Source organism: Astatotilapia calliptera, chromosome 17 (genome assembly GCF_964374335.1).
Source record: "Astatotilapia calliptera chromosome 17, fAstCal68.1, whole genome shotgun sequence".
NCBI classification, from domain to species: Eukaryota; Metazoa; Chordata; class Actinopteri; order Cichliformes; family Cichlidae; genus Astatotilapia; species Astatotilapia calliptera.
In genome coordinates, this window is record NC_137438.1 from 21,972,877 (window position 1) to 21,987,544 (window position 14,668).

The window sequence follows — 14,668 nt, forward strand, 5'->3', positions numbered from 1 at the left end:
AGAGGCCGTTTTAACGCCCATTGCCCTGACCCATCTGGGAAAATGGGAGTGAGAGGCAGTGACTCTAAACCAACGGTCATAGCTCTAATAGAAGCGTAATATCCTCCACACCATTAGATAGGCACACTGTGTGGGGTGAATGAGAAGGGCTGCTTGGTTTTACTGCCAGTGCTCCAAGAGGAAAGAAAGAAGGAGGAATAGGAGGGGTGGAGCAAAAGAGGACTAATATTAGCTCACATAAGCAAACTCTCAGGGGAAGATGTGCTGATTATTTCTGCAAGTTTCCACTGACATGAGTTCTCTTTACTTCAATTTATAAAACAGTTGGTAAGGTTATAGTGTGTTAAAGCACACTGGCTCTGAATTGAAATATTAATTATTTGGCTCCAATTTTGGAGGGTAGTCCTGGTGCAATTTGAGGTAGAGGTCTAAATGACCTCACTTTAGTTCCCTTGTAAGAGTCAAGCTCTGCAACTGTGGGCGACATAGTTTTCGGTGCACCAGGAGTGTCAAAGATATGGCCCGTGGGCCAGAATGACGCCACCAAGAGTCCAACCTGACCCACTGGATTGGTACGAAAACTGCAAAGAAAGAATAAAAAGTTCAAGTGTTATTTCCTAAGGATTTTGAACCAGGAAGGATTGAGCTGCAGGCTATTAAGAATTAGAGTAGCTGTCAGAACTTTGTGAGCTCTGAATCATCATCAATTTTATAGCTTTTTACCGACAAAGACATAATTGGACACCAGAATAAGTGACTAGCACGTCAGGAAATGTACTTTTTTAAGAACACATGACTGGAACTCCCACACAGTCTTGCCCACTGTTGAAATATTTATTAAATCACAAAGTTTTGGTCTGTCAGACCTTAATCAGGTCCAAACAACACACCTTTATCAGATGATGAAAGTCAATCAAACCCCTGAGAAGGTCGGGCAGCCGATGAGACACGAGTAGGTAAGTGCAGGAGTTCCAATCAGCTGATAAATCTAAAACTGGCTTCACCTTTGATATCTACTGTGAAATCTTTTTGAGACACTTTTTTAGGAAAGTGGGTGAATTCCTTGGCAATGTTTTACGAGACCTGCAGTGCTGCCATGTTACTTCTCTTTTTCTCTTTTTGCTTTTTTTACTCTCATGTAGATGAACCATCGTTTTTTAGTGAGGCTGGGAGTCAGCAGCTAGGTGGCATTCACAAATTTTGACACTCTTTGCTTTCTGTATTTTTAGTTCCTATCTCTGTATTGTCCTAAGACTAAAATGTCACAGAGTCTTCTGTACTGGATCAACGTTAACAATTTTAACTACATAACTACTGTTTTATTTCATAACCACTCTGCTGGAGGAAAGCCCCAAATTAATTACTGGTATCTGTCATCACTAATCTGCTGCAGTGGACTTTGTCATTTGATGTTCACGCTATCTCAGCCCACCGCACCACCTATAAACCCACACATGTGCTAAACCACTGGAAAATATCCCCCATGTTTCTCACTGGGAGAAACTGCTTGATGCAGAAAGCGCTCAAAGTCATATTTTTCATCGGGAAATTGCAAATGAAGTGCATGCCTCAAAAGCAGTTTCATTTGTCACCCAATGAAGCATTCACCGATTCAGTCAGTAAATTATGGTGCAATAAATTACTACCTGCAAACATCAATGAAATATGTTGACTCGTTGCAAAACAAGTCAACCTCAGCATGACTGTTTTTCATGATCAGGTGCGCAGCAGAAGCTTGTTTCAATCTTGTATGCAACAGGAGGGGAGTTCAGACAAAGTGTGACTGGTAGGGGAAAATTTATCTGTAATCGGAACTTTAAAAATAAAAATGATTCACTTTGAAAGGCGGGAATGGAGGGGAAAGGCTGGAGAGAGAAAAGTTGGGCGTCTCGACTGCTTGGCTCACATTTTGAAAGCAGGGATGCTTCTTTCCTTCCCATCCTCACTACTGTCACTTCATTACTCTCCTGTTTCAGTTTCTCGTAACGTTTCCCAACAGTTCAACATACAGAACAAGAACAGGCATTTCTCCACCATCCCTCCATAAGACATGCAAAAGAAATTGCACAGATTTCAGTAAATAAATAGCAAGTACAAATTCAAGCTTTGTTAGTTGGACACAGTCAAATGGCGAGTGGTTGAGTGGGTGCGTTTGGTCTTCTTACCGAGATCCCCCATTCCATCTGTACTCTGTTTTTCTTCATTTTAAACAGCCAATGCTACAAAAAAGTCTCGCAAATCATTTTCCACCACTGGTGATGAATACTGATGAAAACTTACAGTACATATTTTTAGTCTTTTAAATATAATATATTATGTTATAAACCTTAAAATAATTATATAAAAGAAGAATCTTCCAAAATGAACAAGTTTATAATTAAAAAGTAACTGGCAACAAAAACAATTATAAGATTCAAATGAGACTTTTATGGTCTACAATAAATTGTTAAATAACTCAACTATGGAGTTAGACCGCCATGTTAAAATGCCCCGAATTTATAAAAAGAATAAAAATCTTTTTATTTTGGTTTTTATAACCAATTAACAACTGTATGGGAAATGTTTTTGATTTATTTAACTCACCTGTTTAAATGATTATTTCAGGCATTGCAACCTCAACTGAGCAGTGGGTGATGCTTGCTGTCTGCTAAGCTTTAGTTTAGCTCCTATGAATTCAAGCACTGGATATTTGATCATTCTAATACACACCAAAATATGTGCGCCACAGTTTTTAGTGAAGGACACTTTGGTGTATTTTTTGTATGTCAGTTAGCACTGGTCAGTGCCATACAGTCTGTTGGGGTTTTGCAGGCTTCCAGTTCAATTCAGTTTTATTTATTTAGCGCCTAATCACAACAGTCGATCTTAAGGGGTTTTATATTGCAAAGCTATGACCCTGCAACAATACAGAATATCCCCACCTATGAGCAAACACTTGGTGACAGCGGGAAGGAAAAACTTACTTTTAACAGGAAGAAAACTCTGACACAACCAGGCCCAGGGAGTGGTGCCCATGTCCTGCCACCGGTTGGGGGTGAGGGACGAAAGACAAAATACGAACACGTCTGGATTAAACAAAATGATACAGTGGTGGCCACAAAAGCTGATTTCAAGCTTCACAAGTCTACAAGCCAGTGGGTGGCTTCATCTCAAATCTTAAACAATCAGGGAGCATTAAAAGTCTTAGGTGAAATAACGGACATCTTTATAGTTTCATCAGATAATAGTGGTTGTGTGTGTGTGTTATTGTGTAGGTCCAACAGAAAATGTGGTGTTTTTTTCTTACTTTAAGACATCAGAATTCTATTACAAGCTTAAGAATCAGCACTGACATCATTAAATGCTACAACTCTTGACACCAAGGAAGCGAGTAAGACTATAAATCATACATATTCATGTACATGTGGGTGGAATAATACGAAAATGTAAATTAGCTGAAAGGCAAACACAGCGACTGCATGAAAAACATTGTATATAAATAAAAACAACTGAACTGTGAATGAAGTCAAAGGTGAATGACACTGACCAGCCAGATATTTAATTTAAAAGCAGTAGAGGCAAAAAATTTTTTTTACTGTTAGCGACCATTTATTTGCTAATTCTTCAGCTTTAACTGTTTGTAGTCCACACAATGCTGCTAACACAGCAGGAGGAGGGGTGGACGAAGCGGAAGATAGAGAACAACAACAAAAAAAGCAGAAGTACAAGCATTGGATGTTACGCTTGACTGGGCAAACAGTTGCAGGGAAGCAGTGAGAAATATCCTGCCAGCTAACAACACTGTTAGGCTGAAGGTCCAGGTAGGAGGTGTTGCAGACGTCAAATCTCCAGAAAACACAGGAATAAGCCAGCATCTGGACTTTGTTTAGGTTCCCCCTCCACACACACACACACACACACACACACACACACACACACACACACACACACACACACACACACACACACACTCATGAACCTCGCTGATGCCAAAGTAACCATGCAGCAGAGGCACACCCTAGCTGGATCGCACGGAGGCAGCATCTGGGTCAGAAAGAAGTACTCGCATGTTCGTTGTTGTACGTGTGAGCACAGATGCGTGTGCGTGCGAGTGTGTACCTCAGCAGCAGCTCGTCAGCTCTCATAGATCCCGCACCGGCGGCTGCAGGAGGGAGGCAGCAAGTGGCATCAACACACACTCTCCCCACAAAGCCCAGCTCGGACGAGTGCTCCAACATCACAAGCAAACTAATGCACTTTATCAGGATACAAGCTGGCAACTCTTTTCTTTCCTCCTCCTCTTTTGTCCTCTGTTCCTCTCTTCCCTTCCCCCCCCTGCTAGATGTTTGCAACAAGCGGCCTCTCTTTGCTTCTCTCTCTTCTGCCTTGTTCCTCTCAGCCTCTCTGCCGTTGTTCCCTCTTCTCTCATAGAGAAACAAGCGCCCCCCCCCCCACCCCCATCCCACTCTCCACCCTCCTCTTCTTCCCTATCTCCCCCTGCCCATACCCCCCACTCTCTAACTCTCGCTCTCTCTCTCCCTGGTAGAGCAGCAGAGCAGTGGAGACCCCGCTGGCTTGCCTAGCTGAAGTAATCCCCTGTGACAGCTCAGCTCATGTTGTTATGTTGTGGGCCTATTTGAGTCTAATACTACAGCTCTGGAACAACCTAGCGCCAGTCCAGCTCTGGACTGCCTGCATGACCACTGGGCACGGCCCAGTCCGGCACCGAGCCACGCCGACAATGCCCACTATTCGCATTTACTGCACATCATCTCTGTGTTTCTGGCACAGCTCAACCCGGGCTCAGACTCCAGATATAGAGCTGCAGACAGAGTGGAAAATAAACCAACCTTAACTCAGCTTTACCACCCTTTTATGAAGTTTTTATGAGGTAAATAAATCGTATACATCACAGTAAAGTTGTGTTGCGCCGATGGAAGGAGGCCAAGTACAGCATGAAGTCAATTGTGCACTGAATTTTCACAGTTTATTAAGACAGAATATAAATAACCTCAATGCAACAAGATTAGCATATCACAAATATATGCAATTTCCACAGCCTCTGGTGTAGCTCACAGCCTCCTGACCACTTCCAACTCCCACTATTAAAAAAAGAGTTGAACATGTATGATCCGTCCTCGATATTGTATTTTTATTGAACTGCTATTTGCATGAACTAGTTTACAGCTCAGAACATTACTGACTTGGCCGTACCATCCTGGCAAATATCCATAAATCCTGGTGTTAATTCCAGGTCGTGGAAGAATTTTTGGCCCCTGATTCTGTCAGAGTTTCACCACAATATATAACCTTTTATGAAAAACTGGGTCTGCCAATAAGAAGCATCATTCTCACCTCAAGCAGCCTAAGCTTTCCAGAAAAGGGGAGCAAAACTAAAAACTAAAAGTCTGGGGCGAAGCGGTTTAGTCTCCAGAGAGAAAAGGCTCTCATGGGGAAAGAAACTGGATGCCTTCTGGAAAAACATGGCTGAAAATGTTGGACCTGCAAATCTTTCTTTAAAAATAAAGGAAAATCTCAAAAAAAGATTTCTTTTCAAATATTTCAACCTTTTACTGCACAATTTAGTGCAAAGTTATGAACTCTAACTTTCTTAGGATCTATTTCATGTATGTTAATGGACAGTCAGAATAATGACTGACTGCTCTCTGATTAAAACCAAGCTCAGAGTTTTATTGAATATTTCTCCCCAGGCGTCCCACTCTAACTGTCCAAAGCCTCCTGCAAGTACAGGCTGCGTTTTCGAAGGGCCAGCCTCAACTCCAGAGAGACGGCTCGGTCCAGCAGATCATGCCCAGCACAAGGCAGCCCAGACAGGCATGTCTCAGTGAGCAGCCCTCCCGAAGGAGGCCCTGCCATATCAGGCTCCATATACCTGGCACATCACAGCATCTCCTCCCCATAGGAGGCTGGGGCTGAAGACACAGGCAGGGAGCTTCTGATTAAAAATTCATCTCTCTGTTTATTATGATTTATGCATGTTTCAGTGAGCCAGGAACGAAAAAGAGAGGAAAGGAGAACAGCTTCATTAGTGCATATTGTGTGTATGTGTGTGTGGGTACCATGCCCATGCTTGTTTGTGCACTGTGTGTGTGTGTGTGTGTGTGCGTGCATATGTGTGGATGTGTGCGTGTGTGGCTAGCTGGCAGGTGGGGGATAGTTAAAATTATGGATTGTACGTGAGCTTCATTAGAATGTTTGGCATACAGGGCAAAATCGTCTGTCTTCACAAAACACCTGCATTTCACTGAAAAACAACAACAATTGAAATCCTAAATTACCCGGCGTGCACAGGCCATCGGCATTAAAATGCAGCAGACACTTTTGCTAACTTCTAACTTAATTACCCATTTCCGCCTCTGTTGTTTACCATTCAGATCGGATCGGCCTCTCATTGCACTTTGTCTCAGCCAAAAGCGATGGCAAGCGAGCGACGGTGACAAATATTGACACATGGCGAGCTTGTCAACAAAAAAGTGGTGACTAAGAGCGTGAAATACCTGGCACTCTCACATATAATGATCTCATGGATTTTTTTTCCCCGCTCAAAATCCAACATATGCTGCATCCACTCATGTTGCTTATGTTTATTAGTCTGAAAGCTGAATGCATAAAGAGCACAACAACCTAAAGCCTAAAAGGAGCACACAGCGGTGAATGGAACGATGCATTCAAATTACAATGCATAAATGTTGACAATGATGACTGATGATTTGTTATTTACATGGCTAATAGCTCACACTTCTGCAGGCATTCAGTTACTAAAGCTGTGCGAGGAAGCATTTATACATTAAAGCGGGGAAAAACAACTCTGCTATGAGCTTACATTTAAATATAGACCGCTACAGTCCCATTCTGATTGAAGGAATTAGAATATTTATTTTTTTCTGATAATAATTCATATCGTATCAGTTACAGTATTAGGGTTGCATTAGCAAAATGTATCCTTTCCCTTCTCTTTCACTGTTAACATGCACAGCATCTTATGTACTTTGACTATTAGTCTTTCATAGCATGTCCAGTGTGTCAGGTGACATGATGCCAGTCCGTTTCGCACTTTTGCCTCATTCCTCACTCACATGGTTTAGGTTAGTAGACACAAGCTTTTGTGATTTCTGACTGCTGACGTCAAACTGTTGACTCTGCAATCCAAGAATTGAGTTTCCTTCTTCTACTCTTGCTGCTGTGTGGTCTCCATGACCTGCCAGTGGTCTAATCAAACGTGCTGAATCAAGAAGTGCTAACCCAAAACACCGCTTTCAAATGGCCAGTGTTACCAGTTGGTAACAGTCCAACAGCCATTACACCAGTAGGTGGTTTCTTCCACTACTTTAATACCTAATTATCACCTCGGCGTGGTTGTGCCTACTAGTTAATCACAAGTAATAGGCCAAGTATTTCAGTATTGAAAGTCTTGTGCTTGGACAGGACTACCTGTCATAAGGTCATTTACATGTTGTAAAGATCACATTTATAGGTTACCAAAAGTATTTTCACAAATGAACTCTGGATAATGTCTGAAGAAGCAGGCTGGGACATAGTCTAAGGTTTCCCTTTTTCTGTAGCATAGACCAGTGGAGAACCTGCATCAGATGTACTGAAGAAAAACATCCACTCATTCATCCATCCTCTTGTGCTTCTCCATTTCAGGGTACCTGAGTACCCAGACATGGGACAACATGCTAATTCCACACAGAAAGGCCCTGGGCACATTGTGGACTTGAGCCCAGGACCTTCTTGCTGTGAGGCTAAAGTGCTAACCACTGCACCACCATGCTGCCTTCACCAGAAAATAATAATAATAATAAAATAATAAATAAAAAAGCACAAAACTAAGTTCCTAGCATAACCGACACACCAGCGAGAGCAGTGAGGGGTGAAATTTCAGTGTGTCGGTTGAATATTTTTGCAGTGTTTCTTGTTTTTTCAGTCTTGCACTTTGTAGTCGGTCCCAACAGTTGCGCGCAGTGACAGCAGTGAAGACTATAACTTGTTTTGATGAGAATGACTGTAACTCATCCAATTTAATAATTTGGAAAGAGGCGTCGTGTTTTCACAACATTTCGGTTACGAGTAATTGATTTGGAAAGCTCTTAATCGGAAAGTATCTCTTTGACAGAAGTCAAAAACTCACCATCATCGACATCCGAAAAAACAGAAATGTCACTCAGCTCGCCTGCATTTAGTTTGGTTTATTATAACGTCTGGTTCTTCACTGCGTCTGAACAGTTGTTCTGAGGCAACAACAACAGAAAAGTGAGCATGTAACTGGTTTGCTTCAGGAGCGATAAGCTGCTCACACATCCTTTGAATCATTCTGTGAGTTGCCAGGTTGTAGTTGAAATTGCAGTGAATGGAGAAAATGTTGCCAGATCATCTATAAAACAAAAGTGCATTACAACTTCTCACGATAAAGTGTGAGAGTTTTGCAACTTCAGGGACAAACGGCAGAACAGGAGGGTCTTAAAACATGGGAAAAACGGGAGTGTTGGCAGGTGTTCAATGTCTGATTCAACGTGTTTATCCTCAGATGCATTTCTGTCAGGTAATGCATGCGTGAAAGTGGCCTGAGCATAAAAAAACTCTACTGTAGATTTTACATGCACACAGAACTCCAACAGAACGCTGTGATAAGAATGGCTGATGATGCACTTTTTTGGACTACAAGCAGGTACACGAGGGTGCCTACCAGCCATATCTATAGGAGTGATAAATAGGCTGAGAACATTCTAAGCTGGTGGCCAAATGCAAGCGAATCTGCTGAATAAGACATCAAAACCGGTTAAATGTATAAAAAAATCCATCATATTAAAGAAAAAACAAACTTCAGCAGCCCTTTAACCTCTCAGCATCCTGCAGGCTGCTAGAGAAGCACTCAGGAGGGCTCAATTGCCAACATATAACACAAACCTTAACGATCTAAACTCTTTACGCTATCCCCAAGCAGCGACCTTGTAGAGGTTGAGAGGTTAAAAACAGCATTCATTTGAATTCTAATTCAATCTAGTTGCCTTTTAATTGGAATTTTCTACACACTTCCTTACATTTATTTACCCTAACGAGGATCTCTCTGAAGGCCCGCATCAGTCTCTCTCTGTGCTTGCTGATGGAAGCCTGCTCTCCGCATATGAGTCTGTGTTAAAGGGCTACTGCTGGAGAGCATAGAACATATGGCGGTGTATCAGAAGCTAAGTGTTACCGGGAACCCCCCGTCTCACGATATCTCAAATTTAGCCTTAAATTAAAAACATTGCCTTTTTTGTTCTTTTTACAACATCATGACATCATGCCTTATGAAAACAAGCATCTTGTTTTTGTCATTCAAAGCGAACGCACGCTGTGGTGCTGACATCGCAGTAACTTGAGGCCCAGTTGAACCGAGCAGCCTCTGTCTCTTTTAAATTGTGTTTACGATTTAATGACCTATTTGTGTTTGTTGTTTCTGCCGCGCGCCTGCCTCCACTCGCTCTCTCCCATCTTTCTCTCTCTCTCTCTCACTTTGTGTCTCTCACTCCCTAACACGCTCTGACAGCAAAAGGTCAATGCCCATTGGCTACATGGGGGGCACTGAGTGATGTAAGGGGGGTTGTCATGGTAACGTGCAGGGCACGGTGCAGCGGTGAGGATGCATTTCGGTGCCAAAAACCCAAGCCCGGGAACCTGAGCGAGGATCAAAAGACTCGAGAGCTCCACTCGCAGGGCAGAAGTGCACGGGGCCGGGTCTGGACCCGGGCAAGACACGACACAGTTTTAACCGTTTAGCTGTTTACTAACCCGGCAAATGGGAGGGGCCGGACTTGGCCCGTCATGACAGCGAAGCAGATCTGCATGCGAGAGACAGACAGCGAGGCCCAAAGACAGTCAGTTGTGAGCAACTCTGGTATGTCTGTGAGCCTGCATTCTGCTGAGCTTGGCTTCACATTAATAAAAGAGGGATTACCAAAGTCTGCAGGCTCCTCTTAGGCCCCTCTCCAGCCGAGAGCTGAGCGAGGTTCGCTCGCTCAACCCCTCTGCCTCCTTCCCGCCATCCTTCGCTCCCTTTTCTTACCCTCCTCGGCATGCTGCTCACGTTCCTCCCATTCAAAAAAAAAAAAAGGAAATATAAAGAAAAGGAAAAAAAAAAACACTCTCATGTGCCTTTCCTCCTGTCTGTCTCCATCCCATTTCTCTCCACTCAACAGTACAGGAAGGGGGGAAAATGCACCAAAACACAGATAAATTATTTAGATTTTTTTTCCCCAAAGAAAAAGAGGAGGAAAAAAAAATGCTTGACTCTGCAGTTCGAAAGAAAAGGGAAATAGGAAAGGAGGAGGGGTGAGGAAATAAAAATTGCATTAGATACAAGATTCTGCAATCAGCCCTGCGATATGAAGAATTAATCTTATCTTACGCCGGCACACACGGCCAAGTAGGAGAGAGCCTCCAAAGACTTGGAGATGACAACAGGACAAATTCGCCTTTCCATTACGCTGCCATTCATCCATTGTGTCGGCAGACACCTCGCGATAAGCGGATGTATTGTTGCCATTGACAATGTCATTATGGGACAGTAAACAAGCGATGCAGTGGAGGGTCGGGATGAACCGGGTGGGGCAAGAAGGTCACCAAGACAATCTGGAATGAAAGGATGCGAGACCCCACGAGAGAGATAAGACTCCTCCTCGTCGTCTTCTTCTTCTTCATCTATCTCTTTTCTCGCGCGCTGCAAAGCCAAGGACGGGCATATGCTTAGAACAAAGCCCCGGCACTGCCAGCGTAATCAACTCCTCTGTACTCCAGCAGCAGCAACACAATCTCCCCTGGAGGTCATTCACAGGAAAAGGCTTAGAAGGCAAAATGGCTGCAGGATCACAGGCTATTAAGATGGGAAAATAGGGTGACAGTCACCCGACCTCCCACCTCCACATTCCTCTACAAAACATGTTCAAATGTGAACAGTGACGGCAGCGCGATTGATGCCACGTCATCGTGGAGCTTATTTTTGGACTCTTTGACAACCGTTTGCAAATTACGTTAAGTCAGTGCTTCTAAAACTGTGGGGTGGGCCCCCTTGGCGGAACACAGAGGCACTGCAGGAGAGCGCGAATGGCTGGGAGAAAAACTAAGCAGAATAAAAACGGTTAATTAAGTTAAGGGGAACAAAGATAGAAGAGTTCACCTCGTGTTTTACAGATTTGGGGGCTGAAAATGAGAAGGCATTCGTGTGCCACAAAGTCGACCGTGCTAACGCTTCAAAGAAATTTTCCAACACTAAGGCAAGGCACTTTTGTGCCACTCTCTGGTCTTTTCTACAGAAAAAAGGGCAAGCCCAAATGAAATCCCAATACCGGGATTATTCTCCCTCACAGATGTGCACACCGACAGCTGTGGATGCCACACAGTCACACACAGTAGCTGTTATTACACAATTTTGTAACTTGTTTTGAGTGTGAAGCAATCATGCAGTAATTGGTCTGCATAAGAAAGTCTGCAGAAGCTGAAATTAAAAGCCTTTGATCAAACTTGTAGTTATGGTGTCCCTACGTGTGTCTGCTCCCAGAGTTTGTGTTTTGTCCAGTTATTCGTTAATCATAGTCTCAGTATACTCTTTTAGCCTCTCTTCTCCTCACTGGTTGTGGTAGCTGCCTGTTCCAGTTTCTGTTTCTTCTGGAAGGGACTTTCTTTTTTCCTACCTCCACCAAGAGCTGTATCAGAGCATCTTCATATCAGAGCATCTGATACTTGGCATTCTCACTAATTGTCAGGGTTCTGTGTACGGCAGGCGAAGGTGAGGATCCAAACGCAGGACTCATGAAGCCAAATTTCAACAGAAAACCACAGCTTTATTGCTGGCAAAGCACAAAACATGAACAGCACAACGAACACTGAGAACCGGAAACACACAGGCATGATCTGATGGTGCGACACGACAGAGAGCACAGGAACACACAGGGCTTATATACACAGGGGGGTAATCAGGGAATGAGAAACAGGAGGGAGACACAGCTGGGAGAAATTGGACTAACGAGACAGGGGTGCAGTAGAACTGAACACACTCACATGAGACACAGACCTTCACAATAAAACAGGAAACAAGAACCCACTAAACAAAGACGCAGACAGAGAGGCAGACAGAATATAACACATGCAACTCAAACAATACACGAAACAACAAATCCTTAAACACGGATAAACAGAAACAAGAAACTAATAATAATCTATCATCACCACCACCACCACAAGCACTACAAGAGAATAAGAAAACAATCCATAATGCAAAAACACACCAAAATAACTGAAACACAGATTCATCATAAAACCCAACAAAGCACCAGAGAAACATAAAGAACGATCCATCATTCAAAAATAAACCAAACCATAACAACTCAAAATACTGGGCCAAACTGACCCAGAACCGTGACACAAATATTATCGTGTCTTCACCTTACTGTGTCTTGGGTTGAGTGTTCTGAAACGGAGCTACAATTACAAGACTGAACTGCACTGCGTGAACTAAATCTATCCTCAGTTGATTTACAGTTAATTATGTTAGTTCTTAGCAAGCAACACTTTTAAATTACTCTTTTTCTTACATGAGTGGAGCGGGGAACACTGGTGGCACTAACCCCCAGTCTCCAAATTTGTACCCTAATTTGTAATTTGTGATATAAAGTTGAAAATCCTACGTGATTTTCTTCTCGAGTTATTGTGTTGACAACAAATTCTTACAACCTACTGGAATATATTGGAACTTGCCTGCCATTTTTTAGGAGCTGCACCTATGGTATAAGTGTGAAAATCCTGAGTCGCCTCGTTCTTGAGTTACTGTGTCCACGCTGCCCCGTTGGTTGACAATACCCCCTCTGCCTCTTACGACTGAGGATTAAAACTAAAGTTCTCCATCCAATATTTTAAGGTCTTTTACTTACAGTACAGATTGCTGCTATGAACACCTGCACCATGAGAATAAAACAAATCAGCCTTAAACAGAACCTCACACTCTTGACGATGTTTAAAGTATAACACCGGGACGTCTTCACATACGCGCTAAGTCTCCACCCTCAGCATATGAACAGGATTGTTTATGGTTTAAACAGGTTTTCACCGTGTTTCACAAAGATCACACAAAACACTGAAGATGAAAAGACACAGCACTTACATATTCGGGGTGTGTGGCTGCGCAGTGCCTGCATTATTTACACATCTTGCCTGGTGACTGACAAGGAATCCAAAAGAATGCAGTCTTGATGCCACTGCCTTTTACTGCAGTTGTTAACAGTTCCCCGTCTCCCACTTTACCCCTCCTGTGGCGCTGTTAGCACCTACAGCAGCACAGTCTGCAGTCCTCTGTCTAAATCGAGCCTTGCTCTAAAGCGACTGCGAGAAATCCTTCTTAAGACTCTAATATAGTTAATGACCTTCAGAACATATAAGAATGCACCAACTTCTGATCTCACAGGGTGATTTAAAGTTTCTACTTAATACCAGTCCTTTAGAAATACTCACTTGGAGGCATATATATCAGGTAGGAATGACCTGAAACCACAGAACATTGATCATTTCAGTTAAAAACATTATACAAATTCTTTTGTGACTGAACATTTTTTCCCAGAAGGCCTAGAGAATCCCACAGTTTCAAAATGACACTAGCTGCATTATATCCATCATCAGAGCTGACGGAGGTTTACATTATCCTCGTATGCACTAACGCCAAGCAGGTTAGCTGAGCATGGAGGTGGCAGGAGTGGTCCTGTTCCATTTGCAGACATTAGCACAGAGAGATTAATTTGTCCCCTTCCATTAGGCGGGAAAGCAGCCGTCATGGGTGTTCAATTATCCCTTAACAAAAAGAGAAATAGACAAACACAGCAGCCTTTTTAAATAATAAGCACCATGCAAGTGCATGCGTTGCATCATATGGATGCATATATGTGTGTAGGGGTATTGTTTGCATCTAGAAGCTGGAAGGAGTGCAAAGGGTCAGGTGTGTTTTCCACAGCGGCTGACGGCTAATTACCGGCAAAGTCTGCAATTTCTACGCCTAATATTCAGCTACTCAGCGCTGAAACAGAGCAAAAGAGACGACATGAGAGGGGAAAAAAAAGAGGGATAAAGAGAGGAAGACAGATAAAGGTTGTTGTTTTGTTTAGACTTGCTGTCTTCCTGCCGCTCTCTCCTCCTTTGTGAAGATTTCGACTTCATTAGAATTATAATGAACATCAGCGAGGCTTCCTGAAATATTTTTGGCTCCTTGAAAATAAATGAATACACAAGCAAATCAATTCAAATCTGCCCATTATGCCTGTTTTCTGGGTCGTATAAAACATGCATAATGGGCCACAGTATAAGTCGCGCAGCGCTGTATGTTGCGGGAGGCCGTGATAATAAGCTAACATTAGAGGATCATTTGTCATCGTTTCCCAGAATCGTTACATATTCCAGAATCAATTTCATCTGCGCGGTGACACTGACGAGCTCGTGACGGCGTATTGACGGACTATCGGGACGTTACGGTGGCAGAGCTAACCGTGTGGCAGAGTCATGTGAAATACTGGTATGTTTTTTGTGTTTGTGTGTGTGTTTGTGCGTGTGTGTGTGTGTGCTTGTGTGTTTCGCTGTCGTGCTCCGCCGGTGTGATGATGTTGCTGTGTAGTGAGACTCGCTAATTGGCTCACCTGTCTCTCAGCCATCT

General features: G+C 43.1%; 1 protein-coding gene across 26 annotated transcripts in view; it reads right to left on the minus strand.

Annotated features, from left to right (window-relative positions):
* Positions 1–14,668, minus strand: part of celf2 (cugbp, Elav-like family member 2) — a 236,489-nt gene that overhangs the window by 170,101 nt on the left and 51,720 nt on the right. For 19 of the 26 annotated variants that reach the window (XM_080291975.1, XM_080292000.1, XM_080291998.1 and 16 more), the window contains exon 1: positions 4,099–4,358. The exons of the other annotated variants lie outside the window; for them this stretch is intronic. In XM_080291975.1, coding sequence (XP_080148101.1) covers positions 4,099–4,217 — 119 coding nt within the window. In that variant the 5' untranslated portion in view covers positions 4,218–4,358. Of the gene's footprint in view, positions 1–4,098; positions 4,359–14,668 lie in introns of those variants that run through there. 26 annotated transcript variants of the gene reach the window in all.